This window comes from Saimiri boliviensis, chromosome 7, assembly GCF_048565385.1.
Source record: "Saimiri boliviensis isolate mSaiBol1 chromosome 7, mSaiBol1.pri, whole genome shotgun sequence".
Taxonomy (NCBI): Eukaryota; Metazoa; Chordata; class Mammalia; order Primates; family Cebidae; genus Saimiri; species Saimiri boliviensis.
This window is the reverse complement of record NC_133455.1, coordinates 13,134,260-13,148,551: the sequence shown is the minus strand read 5'-3', so window position 1 is coordinate 13,148,551 and position 14,292 is coordinate 13,134,260. Positions and strand designations below refer to the sequence as shown.

The window sequence follows — 14,292 nt, the reverse complement described above, 5'->3', positions numbered from 1 at the left end:
ACCACCTCTTGAGATAATGAGTTTTAGAAGATTATTACCTGCTGTGTTAAGCAGTACTTCCTTTCATTGGTTACAACAAGAAAAAGAAGAATTAGGGGTGAAACAGCACAAAGGCTAATGTTGCTTTTAACAAGGGACAGTCTCTTATTGTAGAAGGCGGAAATATTCGACAGCCTGGAACCACCAGGCATTTAAGCAGCAACCATGAACTTGGGAAACTTAATGATTTGAAGTATTTTGGTTGATGAAAATCACTCAACATGTGTTTATGAAAAACACTACTAGATAAAAGCATAATTGATGTTACAGTTACCTAGTTAGAAAACAGCTTAAAGAGCGCAGAGTCAAGCAATGTTTTCAATCATAAATCTCTGAGTTGATTGCAAATAACACAGGGATCAGAGGTTGGTGTAAAACAGGAAAATTTGCTAGAAGACACTGAAATTAAGACCATGCCTCTCTGCATAGTCAGAAATGCCATAAAACCACCAGGAAAACACACTACCAATCCTCAGTGTACATGAGGTTCCGTCCTGCTGGCTGAGCTACACTAAGTATCTAAACTAGGGCTAGTCCCATCAAATACAAACATCCTAACTACAATATGGAACCACGGATTGATTCCCAGAACAGAAAAGGGACAAGACTGGGAGAATTGGTAAGATCCAAAAGAAGTCTGAAGTGTAGTCAACAGTAAAGTACCAATACTAGTTCTGAAAAATAGCTTTTCAAACACCTACTTTGACAGTGACACTGTTACGTAAGAGTTAACATTTGGGGCCAGGCATGGTGGCTCACAGCACTTTGGGAGGCCGAGGTGGGTGGATCCCCTGAGGTCAGGAGTTCGAGACCAGCCTGGCCAACATGGTGAAACCCCATTTCTAATAAAACTACAAAAATTAGCTGGGCGTGGAGCCACATGCCTGTGGTCCCAGCTACTTAGGAGGCTGAGGCAGGAGAATCACCTGAACCCAGGAGGCGAAGGTTATGGTAAGCTAAGATCGCACCACTGCGCTCCAGCGTGTGCAACAGAGGGAGAATGTGTCTCTAAATAAATAAATAAATGGAGTTAACACTGGGGAAAACTGGGTGAAGGCTATGTGGGAACTCTTCCATACTGTCTTTGCAACTTTTCTATAAATCTAATATTATTCCAAAATAAAAGATTTATTAAAATTAGGGCCAGGTGTAATGGTTCACACCTGTATTCCCAACATTTCAGGAGGCCAAAGCAGGAGGATCCCTTGAGCTCAGGAGTTCCAGACCAGTCTGGGCAACCTGGTGAAACCACATCTCTACAAATACAAAAAAATTAGCAGGGGTGATGGCACACATCTGTGGTCCTAGCTACTGGGGAGGCTAAGGTAGAAGGACTGTTTGAGCTCGGGAGGTCAAGGCTGCAGTGAGCCATGATCATACCACTACACTCCTGCCTGTCTTACAGAATGAGACTCTGTCTCAAAAGTAAATAAATAAATAATGAAAGATTTATTTAAATGAAAAGAATTTTTTGGCCAGGCGTAGTGGCTCGTACCTATAATCCCAAAACTTTGGGAGGCCGAGGTGGGCAGATCACCTGAGGTTGGGAGTTCCAGACCAGCCTGACCAGCATTAAGAAACCCCATCTCTACTAAAAATACAAAATTACAGGTGGCGCATGCCTGTAATCCCAGCTATCTGGAAGGCTGAGGCAGGATGATCGCCTGAACCCGGGAGTCGGAGGATGCGGTGAGCTGAGATCACGCCATTGCACTCCAGCGTGGGTAACAAGAGCAAAACTCCGTCTCAAAAATAAAGTGAAATTTTTAAGGCAAATACATTTTGTGAGTTTTCAGAGTCACTACTGGGAAGCTGGGAGTCAAATATATTATGCCTAATTTATAAGTTAAGCTTTACATAACATAGGCATGTATGCATAGGAAAAAAGGTAGATGAGTTTCAGTACTATCATCAGTTTCACACATCCACTGGGGGTCTTGGAACATATGCCCCACAGATAGGAGGGTAGGGGACTACTGTAACTTTACTCAGGTAATCACTGCTCAAGAAGCAAGTTCATGAATAAGAAAAAGGACTGCGTATTCAAGAAGATTACAGAGATAAAAAGGCAAGACAAGAAAAGATTAAGTACTTGAAGAGCATCTAAAAGAAAGTCTATCAAATCTTTCTAAAAGCATAAAAGGAAGAATGTCCTGAAAATGTCCTGATTAAAAGGTTTGAACCTTAGAGGTTTGTGGGACGATGTCTATTTATTTAGAAAAATAAAGCAATGTGACCGCCTGAATAATAAAAATGTTCGCCAAGAAAGATTTCTGGAAATGCAACCTACTTAAATATTTCAGCAGAAGGTTAGAGAAACCATCGAAATGGCTTACTACTGGACGATACAGAATTTTTACCATACTATGTCCTAGCTGAAGATGCAAGCAGCTATAATTAAAACACATCTCCAATCAAAAGCCTGGTTTTGACACCTAGAAATAGATCCCATTTCCCAACCTCCCTCCATCACCAAAAACAAAACACATACTCAAACAGGCCAACTGTCTTCCTCCTGGCTCTAATCCATGCTGATCATTGGGTCCAGTTATTAGATCACATTCAATCAACAACACATCCAAGAATTGAAAAGATTTTTAAAAGATCACCAATTGGTAAAAGAAAAAAAGAGTGTGGTTTCTGTTGATAATAAACCAGGTCTTTGTTTTTAACGAATTCATTCAGTTTGCACTAAATGATTATAAAAAGTGATGTATGAATGAATCTACTGTGCATATACATTATAGTTTTTACATGCTTGTGAGCTAAGATAAATATTATGGAGGGAAACAAATGAACACACACAGGGAGGTGTTCATGGTTTTTGTGTAAACTCAAACATTAGCAGAACAATCTGGACCTGTTCCCTAATCTGAGTCTTTTTCCTAATAATGTGAACAAAACACGTAGATCCACTTTTTCTCTTGGAAGAAAGTGTCAAACCAAGTGACAACCTTCAAACTCCATTCATCTGTGCCTCGAACTTACTGAGGGTAATGTTCTAAAGGCCACATAGACACAGAGTGTGATAAATGACCCAGTTCTACAGAAACAATTTTAAACCAGAATTATTACTCAAAGACAGCTATATCATTAGCCTTTACTACTCCCATAGATAATTAAAGCCTTTATTTATGTAATTTACAGAAGCTTCTTTGGGCCAGAATAATCTTAGATCTCTTTTGAGTGTTTCATAATCCCAACATCCCAAATCAAGGAAAACAGCCCTACTTACAGTTACGAATGTTATTCCAGTCAATTTTAGAGAAGAAAGGATGGCAGCAAAGGCCTTCAAACTTCAGCCTCTCTTTCTGGCCACACAACAAACTTTGAATCAGATCAAGAAAGTCACTGCTCACTTTAGGGTCATCTGGAAACTTCAAAAACCGCTGTTCCAAAAAATAAAAGAATTATTTCCTTAGCAGGGATTCCGTTTCTCATGCCCCATAGTGAAGAAAGTATTTCTCATATATGCAAGTTTCTTTTTTTGTTTTTTAAAGAAGAAAGTCTCATGCCCTCATCCCTTTGGACCAAAGGCATGTTCCCAAAATAAGTGGCCTGTTCACATCAATAGGCTGAGTTCCTTTGTAGGGGTTCAGCATCCTCCATGGCTTGACCCCAGCTCCCCTACCCATCTCATCTCCCCACGCTCCCCATCTCTCCCTTTGCTGTCCAACAATAATGAGCTATTTAAAGCTCCCTGAACAAATCACGCTATTCTCGCTGCTTTCCTTGGCTACCTTTTCTATCCTATAACTCCTTTCTGCATGTTCCCTCTGTACTCTACTTTTGCAAATACACAATGTGCTGTGATTTTGGTGTGATGAAAAAGAAAGAAGGCAGGGAGGGCCTGCTTCTTCTGCTCACCCCTGTAAACCTGGAACCTAACAGTACCTGGTATGGTAACGCACACTCATTACTGAATGAATGAATGAGTGAGTGAGTAAGCTCAAGGGAAGGAAATAAATTAGCCCCAAGAGTCATCTAAGGGGAAATTTGAACTCAAGAGGAGGCTCAAGAATAACAAATAATGTATGTACATAAAAATATATATTAAGCATTCCAGAAAGATGAAAATTGGGTGAGATACAAAAACCTAGGAAATACATTCTTTTTCCTTTTGGTTGAAACTAAGAAATACACATTTATCAGAGCCTTAAGAAAGGAGCTTCATGAGCCAGGTGCAGTGGCTCATGCCTGTAATCCCAACACTTTGGGAGGCTGAGGCTGGTGGATCACCTGAGGTCAGGAGTTCAAGACCAGCCTGGCCAACATGGTGAAACCCCACTTCTACGAAAAATACAAAAATTAGCCAGGCATGGTAGTGCATGTCTGTAATTCCAGCTACTCAGGAGACCGAGGCATGACAATCACCTGAACCCAGGAGGCAGAGGTTGCAGTGAGCCAAGATCATGCTGCTACACTCCAGCCTGGGTAACAGGGCAGGACTCCATCTCAAAAAAAAAAAGAAAGAAAGAAAGAAATAGGCTTAATGTAGTGGAAAGTACAGTTAGTAAAAAATAGTTTTACTTTAGGCTGGGGGCGGTGGCTCACACCTGTAATCCCAGCACTTTGGAAGGCCAAGGTGGGTGGATTGCCTGAGGTCAGGAGTTAGAGACCAGCCTGGCCAACGTGGTGAAACCCCATCTCTACTAAAAATGCAAGAATTAGCTGGGCACGGTGGCAGGTGCCTGTAATCTCAGCTACTCGGGAGGCTGAGCTAGAAGAACTGCTTGAACCTGGGAGGTGGAGGTTGCAGTGAGCCAAGATCAGGCCACTGCACTCCAGCCTGGGCGACAGAGAGAGACAGAGCGAGACTCCATCTCAAAATAAAAAAAGTTTTACTTTGTATATATATAAAGTAAAACACACACACACACACACACACACACACACACACTCTCTCTCTCTCTCTCTCTCTCTCTCTCTCTCTATATATATATATATATGTATGTATGTAATGGTATTTCTAATTCATTTCCTCATTGAATTTTAATACTATATTCAATAGTTAGTACTAAGAAGGAGTATATCGAACAATCAAGATCATGGACTTCAGAGCAAAACTGCCTATGTTATTTTGGGAAAGTTTATTTAACCTTCAGTGCTTTGGTTGCCTCATCTATAAATGAAAATAATAATACTTACCTCACAGGGTTGTTTGAAGATTACCCAACTACTAAACTATATCTCCTCAATTCTAAGACTCACTTTTAATAGCACTGAAATCAAGATGCATTTTATAATCAAAAAATATCATAGACTCACTGGCAGTTTTTCTTTCTTAGCAGCACATAAAATAATGGTAGTCTTATAATTATTGGCAGCTGAGATTCCATGAAATACAATTAATAAAATGTTTAGAATACCCTTTAGCACAAAGTTAAGTGTGATTTAAGTATTTGCTATTATTTTCCAGCACCACTGAAACGTTCATTTGCACAATTTTTAAATAACATCTAACATTCTATAAACATTCATTTACACAATACCTATAAAATATTCACACACAATTTTTAAACAACATTCTATAAACATTTATTTGCACAATGTTTAAATAACGTTTCTCAATATGACTTCCAAATCTTCTAAGGACTCTTTACCTGGAAGTTCATGATGTTATTGAAGGTTCTGGCGGAAGTTCCCTCTGCGAAGGGGGATCTCCCATAAATCATCTCATAGGCAATCACGCCCACCGACCACCAGTCACAGTCTAGGCCATAGGTGCCTTTTCCATCCCCATTCATCACAGTCAGCACTTCAGGAGCCATGTAATCTGGGGTCCCAACTGGGAGTCTAGCACTCACCTAGAATCCCATAAATAAAATGAATACAGCAAACTTTCAATTATCCTCAAGTAGACTGCCAACAGCCACATTTCAGACACAAGCTGATTTGCCACTGATTACTATTCTCCCAGGCACTTAAACCTGCCATCAAGTGGCACACTGTCAGGAAATGCAAACGCTTTACTAATTAAAAAAAAAAAAAAAAAAAAAAAAAAGCACAAAGCGTATAATCCAATCCAAGGGCAAAAGGGCAAGAGTTGTTGATGATATACCTGCTTTGCTTATATGAATGAGAGCTGGGTATATAATGGGAATGAAAGATGTCTTTCCTCATACAAGTTGTTGATATGAAAGAACTTCTCTTACTTATGATAACAGCAAAATAATAAACTCTAAAAATGAATCTAAAAGATCAACCTAACCATCACTAGAAAACTGGCAGTGGGCCAGATGCTGTGGCTTACATCTGTAATTCCAACACTTTGAGAGGCCAAGGCGGGTGGATCATCACTTGAGGCCAGGAGTTTGAGAACAGCCTGGCCAACATGATGAAGACCCATCTCTACTAAAAATACAAAAATTAGCCAAGCATAGTGGCACAAACCTGTGGTCCCAGCTACTTGGGAGGCTGAGGCACAAGAATCACTTGAACCCAGGAGGTGAAGGTTTCAGTGAGCCAAGATTGTGCCACTGCACTCCAGCCTAGGTGACAGCAAAACTCTGTCAAAAAAAAATAAAAGAGGGGAGGGAAAGGAAGGCGGGGAGGGGAGAGGATGGGAGAAAGGAGGGGAGAGGTGAGAAGAGAGAAAGGAGGGGAACGGAGAGGAGGAGAGGGAGAGGAAAGGGAGGGGGAAGATGGGGGGAGAAGGGAGAGGGGAGGAGAAGGGAGAGGAGGGGAAGGGGAGGGGAAAGGGGAGAGGAAGGGAAGGGAGAGGGGAGTAGAAAACTGGTGGCTAGCTGGCAATACAATATTACGAATCTCAAGTTCAAAAATTTGGAAAACTGCTTTTGTAGTTAGCATTCCTACTCGAAGGGCACCCGCAGGGCAAGACGTGATAATTAACTTCTACCCAGGGCCCAAGGTTAATGAGTTCCTTTTCCTCACCCCAACCCTTGTTCTTGTCATTCCCTCCCCCACTGTTCAGAACCCCAGGGGCTTATCATCCAGTGGCACCCTAGCACTTGACCTTAGCAAAGAAAGATTAGGACAGTATAGATCATTTTATAAAGCTAAATGTAACCCATTTAAAGGACTGTCCTTTTTTTCTGAAAATCTGTCTTTCTGACTTTTTTAGTCTTTAAATGTCCTTTGTTTCTTGATATACTGTTGATGAAAGAAGGTTTTCTTCCCCTCATAACCACCCCTGTCTGGGCAATTAGTAGGCTGGCAACCCCTTTGGACTTCAAAATTATTTTGAAGTTTTACTGAGCCATGAAATTTGAAGTCTAAAGATTCCCTCTCTAACCTTTCTCCCCATCAAAACCAAGCGGCCCTAACTTTAGTTAAATACTGTGTTGACCAGCTGTCCTATAACTCTATATCATAATGGGCTTCTCTCAGGTCAGCAGTTATAAGGCACAAAAGAACTTTCTCCTCATTATGGTAAGTGCCCGAATGAGCCAAGGGATTTTGTGTGTAAGCCCACATACCTTGAAGGCTGGGCTTTATACCAAGAAAGTAAATTTGCTTTGCTTTACCTGGGTATGGAGAGGAAAGTGAATGTTTAGCGAGGACATTATGAGGTCTCCTCTCCCCAGGGTTGATTCTGGATGAAGCTCTTCCAGCCTGTAACTTTAATCTCATCCATTCCTCTGCCATGAGACCTTCTCATTATAGGAAACAGACCCATTCTCCCCTCCTCTCTCTTTTCACCCCTTCCCTCGGGTCCACATTCTGACATAGGTTTTTCCAAGCCCTAAACCCAGAAAGCAGTGTGATACAATCATTCCTGACACTGACTGTCCACTGCTTTGGGCAATAAAACTTCCACTGTAAGTACCCCTTCAAGAAAGTGAGTTGGTCACACCATCCAAGAAACCCACAGGCAGGACTGGCTTGATGGACAGAAAGGGAGAGAAAGGGGAAAATATTTGGTCTAAGACAAAACCACAGGGTGACTTAAGCTTGAGGAACTGAAAGTAGCTTAAGTCAAGGAGAGGACTTGATATGATGGAAAATCTGGGCTGGTTCTGTTTTTTAATACATTTGTAAATGTTAATGAGCTCAGCACAGGATTAGGATTAAACTAAAGGGTTCTGGTAAAAATGCGTTGACAATGAGCTATAGCTACTTTTTAAATAAACAAGAGACGGAAAACTAACATCTTGGCTTGAGTAGGTAATGGTAATGCTACTGTACTGTTGATTAAATGCTTAACCTTTATGCCTAATTGCCTTGTAATTAGGTTAAAATTGGACAACTATGCAATTGTCCAATACATACCATTTGCACTTGTTGGATTTTGTTTTATTGCCAGACTGTTCAGGAATATTTCGTTTTCCTAATTTGTGGCTCATAGGGCACAGTGACTTGTTCACAACCAAAGAGTTGCAAAAAAAGAAATGAGTGGGGCATGTTTATCAGGGCAACCCAGCCAAACAGTAGGAATTTCCAAGGCCTCATTTTCTCTTCTTTTTTTTTTTTTTTTTTTGAGACAAAGTCTTGCTGTGTTGCCAGGCTGGAGTGCAATGGCGCGATCTTGGCTCACTGCAACCTCCGCCTCTGGGGTTCAAGCGATTCTCTTGCCTCAGCCTCCTGAGTAGCTAGGACTACAGGCACCCACCACCATGCCCATCTAATTTTTTGTATTTTTAATAGAGACAGGGTTTCACCATGTTAGCCAGGATGGTCTCGAATTCCTGACCTTGTGATTCGCCTACCTCGACCTCCCAAAGTGCTGGAATTACAGACATGAGCCACCGTGCCTGGCCCCAGTGCCTCATTTTCTAACTAATGAAGAGACTTATCAAAGAAAGATAATTCCTAAACTAATTTTTGCCCCCTAACAGATACATGATTATACACATTTATGCACAATCATTTTTCTAATTTTCTAAATTTTATTAATTTGTACTAGAAAGCTATGAAGGGAAAAATACCCGCTGGCTTACTCTTAAGTGCTTAATAGTGATTAATGAAGGCATTACTTTTTGTGAATTAACAAATCTCTAAGTTTGTGATAGTAATTAATAAACGTTTTTAATGACAACTAACAACTGCTAAGTTCGCATTAGTCACTGACTCTCAAGCACATTAAACCAGTTCAGCATGTAATCTCATACGTCCTGATTATGATTTTGCAATATGCTTTCACTCTCCTCTGGTGGCAATTCAGTCAGCTAATCTGAGTGAGATATTAAAAGTAAACATGTACTAAGGGGCCAGCCTGCCTGCAGGAAGACACTATCTGATAGGGCCCAAATATTACTTAACTTAGTTAATTTTTTTTTTTTTTTTTTTTTTTTTTGAGGCAGTCTTGCTCTGTCACCCAGGCTGTAGTACAAGAATGCAACTGGGCTCACTGCAACCTCCACCCACTGGGCTCAAGCGATTCTCCTGCCTCAGCCTCCTGAGTAGCTAAGACTATAGCACGCCACCACACCCAGCTAATTTTTGTATTTTTTCTTAGTAGAGTCTGGGTTTCGCCATGTTGTCCAGGCTGATCTCAAACTCCTGACCTCAGGTGATCTGCTCACTTCAGCCTCCCAAAGTGCTGGGATTACAGGCATGAGCCACCATGCCCAGCAAACTTTGTTAATTTTTACTGTATTGACAGGGAAGAAAATAAACAAGTTCAGAAGACTATATGAGAATGACTAGGGGAGAGAAGAGTCTGCCATATTTTGGTAGAAAAGGGGAGAAGGAAAAGAAAAAAAGGAAGGAAGGAGGAGAACTCAAAGAGGGAGGAAGGAAGAAAGGGAGGGAGAGAGGGAAAGAGGGAGGGAGACAAGGGAGGGAGGGAGGAAAAAAAGACTTAACTTAGCAGAGTCTTTTACTAACAAAAGGCAGACGAGGAAGAAAGAAGATGAATGTCTTCCTCCTCCTAACCCCTTTCCTTCCACAAAATGCTTAAACATGGTGAAACCCTGTCTCTACTAAAAATACAAAAATTAGCCAGGCATGGTGGCAGGAACCTGTAATCCCAGCTACTCGGGGAGCTGAGGCAGGAGAATCACTTGAATCCAGGAGGCAGAGGTTGCAGTGAACCGAGATTACCCACTGCACTCCAGCCTGGGTGACAGAGCAAGACTCTGTATTAAAAAAAAAAAAAAAAAAAAATGCTTAAACTTAAAACTATTTAAACCTAACTTTACCCGTCAAGATGCCTAGGGCATAAATATATACCTGCAGAAACAGGGGGAAAAGGAGTTCTCACTATGTTGCTCCTATTGTGGAAAATAAAGCTTTTCACTCCTACGTAAATCTAGAAAGGGCTATCTTTTGTGGGGTTGCAACTGCTAAATGGGGTTGATTACCACTTACCATGCTATATAATGTGGTTTATGTACAATCTCTTTACAGCTCTTTTCATGAGAGCCGAATGAGACAGATTGGAACTCAGCTGTTCACCATTCTTCGAGATTCTAATAAAGTGAAGTGGGTGACCTAACCTGGCAGGTCCTACAGTCACTAGGCCCCTGTGTTTATTAACAGAAAATACTCCAAAGCAATGTTCTGAATGAAAAGCTTGAAATAAGACAATGGATAATGGAAAACTGAACAGATCTAAGATTCACAGGTATCCAAAATACCAAGATAATATGTGGGGGTAATAGGGAAGGGATTGATTGATTTGGGGTAAGTAATATATGGTAATTTCAGCAAATGTGGATTATATTTTATATGGTATACTATGAGTACAGGCAACATTTAGAACCTACTTTAGGCCTACATACATTTCATTTAAAGAAAATATGTTTAACCCAATACCACTATTAAAAATATCCCCCCAGCCAGGCACGGTGGCTCATGTCTGTAATTCCAGCACTTTGGGAGGGCAAGGTGGGCGGATCACAAGGTCAGGAGTTCGAGACCAGCCTGACCAACATGGTGAAACCCTGTCTCTACTAAAAACACAAAATATTAGCCAGGCAGGATGGCACACACCTATAATCCCAGCTACTCAGGAGGCTGAGGCAGGAGAATTGCTTGAACCCAGGAGGCGAAGGTTGCAGTGAGCCGAGATCACGCCATTGCACTCCAGCCTGGGCGACAGAGTGAGACTCCATCTCAAAACAGAAATTTCTTTTTTAATTAAAAAAAAGATTCCCCCCCAAAACTATAATTTTATATCCACTCTTGACTTGATCTAGTTTGCAGATTATTGCTCTTCTATAACAAAAGGGACTTTGGACTTAATGTGAAAATTTTCTTCTTATCTGCTTGTCACATGCCAACCCTAAAAGCACAAGGGAAAAAGAGAGGCAATATTCTCAAGTGTGTGGTATTGAGTGCCCTACCGCCTTGACCAAAACAATCAGAGGTTGAGCCTTGTGTTTCAAATAAACCTGGTAGGTTCCCACCCCCTACCCACCCCCCTACGCCTCCCCCACTCCCCTAGTGAAAGTTGATACAATTAAAACTGAAAAGGGCAGTTTGAAGCACTGAAAAATAGAAACCTGAAATTAATGAGAACCCTGTCTCTCCACCAAGGGCTCTGAAGAGAATGACTCCAGACACAGAGATAGGGTCTTCTTCCTAATTCCTATTTATTTACCAAGCAGTAACTTTGGCTCTTGATTAGTTTTTCTGAATAGGTTTTCTTACTGCAAACACATATTCCTGTCTAATTAGCTTTCTGATGCTTCTCAATCTACTGCAGTCATGATCAACTGAGAGTCCTCAAACCCCACTCCCCCCAACCCTCTCACCCCAGGCACATCTGGCAATGTCTAGAGACATTTTTGGTTATCACAACTGGAAGGGAGGGTGCTAATGGCTTCTAGGAGACAGGGGTCAGGGATGCAGCTAAACATCTTATATACAGGGCAGCCCCCACAACAAAGAATTATTCAGATCAAAATGTCAGTAATGCTTAGGTTACATTATCAATGTACTTATGCTTCCATTTATTTCTAAATGCATGATTGTTTTTTAATTTCATGAATGTAGCATATAAATTTGTTTTGTTTTGAGACAGGGTCCTGCTTTGTCACCCAGGCTGGAATGCAGTGGTGCAAACATGGCACATTGCAGCCTCAACCTCCTGGGCTCCAGCGATCCTCCTGTCTTGGCCTCCCATGTGGCTAGGGCCACAAGTGTGTACCACCATGCCTGGCTAATTTTTTGATTTTCTGTAGAGACTAGGTTTCATTTTGTTGCCCAGGCTGGTCTCAAACTGAAGCAATCCTCCCACCTTGACCTCCCAAAGTGCTGGGATTACAGGCTTGAGGCACTGCACCCAGCCCATATAATGTTTTTAATCATAAGTGATAAAACTTTGCATTATTTTAACTTTTTTTGTGCTTTATTCCACTACATTCAATACCTAAGTTTTCATGCCTGTTTCTAAATTGTACGTAATTTTTCAAACATAAAATGCTTTGTAGTTATAGCAATATAATCTAGTTCTTAATGTAATGATCAATTGAACAGATTACAAGAAAATAACCTGAAAAATGAATAGTACTGAGGTTGAGAAGCTCTGACACTGGACAACATAGGGAACTTATTTTTCCAAGGGCTTGAACACCAAGAAAATGATCTCAAGTAGGTCTCAGGTCTGCAGAACAGACAGGCCAGATGCTAGAGAGCAAAAAGTTAATGCAACTCCAAGCCTTTTCTTAACATCGACCTAATAATATCTACCTTTCTGGAAGCAGTTTAAGAAAAAAAAGAAAATTTTACCTATTGTCCTTTATAGAAAGGATTTAACTCTCAGACTTAGGTGACATTTAGAAGAGCAGCTTCTCTAACCTATTACATTGTGCATTTTAACTAGAATCATTTTTTTCTAGAGAAAGCATAAAAGACCAACTTCCCAAGGATTTGTCTAGGTCACCAAGTGGTTCAGTTGTAGAATCAGTCTTAAAACCTAAGTCGATTTTCTCTTAGACCTATCCCTTTTTGCAGAGTTGACTTCAAAATTCATATTTTAGTACATACCAACTTTATTAGAAGATTTTCAAACTCTAATCCTTTTTTTACTTTGTCATCTTTTTCCTAAAGTATTCTCACTCTTGATCTCAATAGCTACCCTCCTTGCCTCCTTCCGTCCTACTTAGCATGTGGAATACAGTTTAATTTCTACCCAAGATCCAAGACTTAAAAATGACATTTTGAGCACCTGATCCTTAACACTTAAGGATATTTGGTTCAAATGCTCCAGTGATTAATTTCAATTTTGCTGCATAGGAAATAGAGGATTTGAGATACAGGAGGTTCCATTTCATCGAAATATTTTAAAGTAAAAAAGGTAACAGAAGACAGTCTATAACAGGCAAGGAAAATGAAGGGAGATACAAAATAAGTATTTTCCTTTCTTTCAAACCAAACTATAAGAATGCTCCTAGAAATGTCGTGTTGGGTATTAACAGGCACTATACACAAAAAGGTGCCACAGTCTGGGAAATAGTTCTGTGTCCCTGTCCCCATCCCCATACACTGCCAAAGGTTCCAAAATGTTGTTCACCATTTTATCCCAACACTTCCCAAACTTAGGGGGACCAAGAATACTTTTTAGTGTAGACTCTATTAAGCTCTCTTATTCCATGTTGTTACCATCTTGTTTGAATTCATTTTCGCAGCTGATCCAAAATCCACCAGCTTGATGTGTCCTGTGCGGTCAATGAGAATGTTCTCGGGCTTGATGTCTCTGTAAGAAAATCAGGACCATGAATTGCCTCCTCCATCCCAATCAGCAAGAAACTGCTGACCTAGAATCTCAATTGAGCCAAAAATCTTTGTTTATGTATTCTGCTATATAGACCTCCTCTATTGGTGGATATAAATGATTAGCATACATTTTGCAAAGCAATATTAACCAAAAGGAAGGAAGAGAGAGAGAGGGAAGGAGGGAAAGGGAGAGAGAAAGAGGGAGAGAGGAAGGGCAGGAGGGAAAGAAAAGAAAGAGAAAGGAAAGGAAACACACACTAGTCAATGGATTATTTCTCCTGGAGACACATCTTTTACATTACGAAAACTAAAGCCAAAAGGAGCTATGAAATTTTCCCAAGGTCATGCAGTTAGCCAATGGAAAGGCTGAGACTCTATCTCAGATTTTGTGATTCCTAGACTAGCAATCATTGTATTCCTACAACATTCGCAGATGTACATAAAACATCAGATGAGTGAAGACACGAAGAACCACTTATCAACTGAGTATTCTGAAGAATATCTTTGTAGATTACTAATGGGCAGAGTTAGAGAAGTACAATTCCACGCTCTTTCACTACTATGTGGTATACCATTTCCTTCTGCAAACCAAATTCAGTTTTTCTATCATATAACCCAAAGAACCCATGC

At 40.6% G+C, this 14,292-nt stretch overlaps 1 protein-coding gene across 7 annotated transcripts in view; it reads right to left on the bottom strand.

The window, feature by feature from the left end:
• The window catches only part of CIT (citron rho-interacting serine/threonine kinase), a 195,216-nt gene that overhangs the window by 138,204 nt on the left and 42,720 nt on the right, over positions 1-14,292 (bottom strand). For all 7 annotated transcript variants that reach the window (XM_003932193.4, XM_074402166.1, XM_074402162.1 and 4 more), the window contains 3 exons: positions 13,549-13,642; positions 5,643-5,846; positions 3,275-3,428 (listed from right to left, as the gene is read on the bottom strand). In XM_003932193.4, coding sequence (XP_003932242.2) covers positions 3,275-3,428; positions 5,643-5,846; positions 13,549-13,642 — 452 coding nt within the window. The remainder of the gene's footprint in view (positions 1-3,274; positions 3,429-5,642; positions 5,847-13,548; positions 13,643-14,292) is intronic.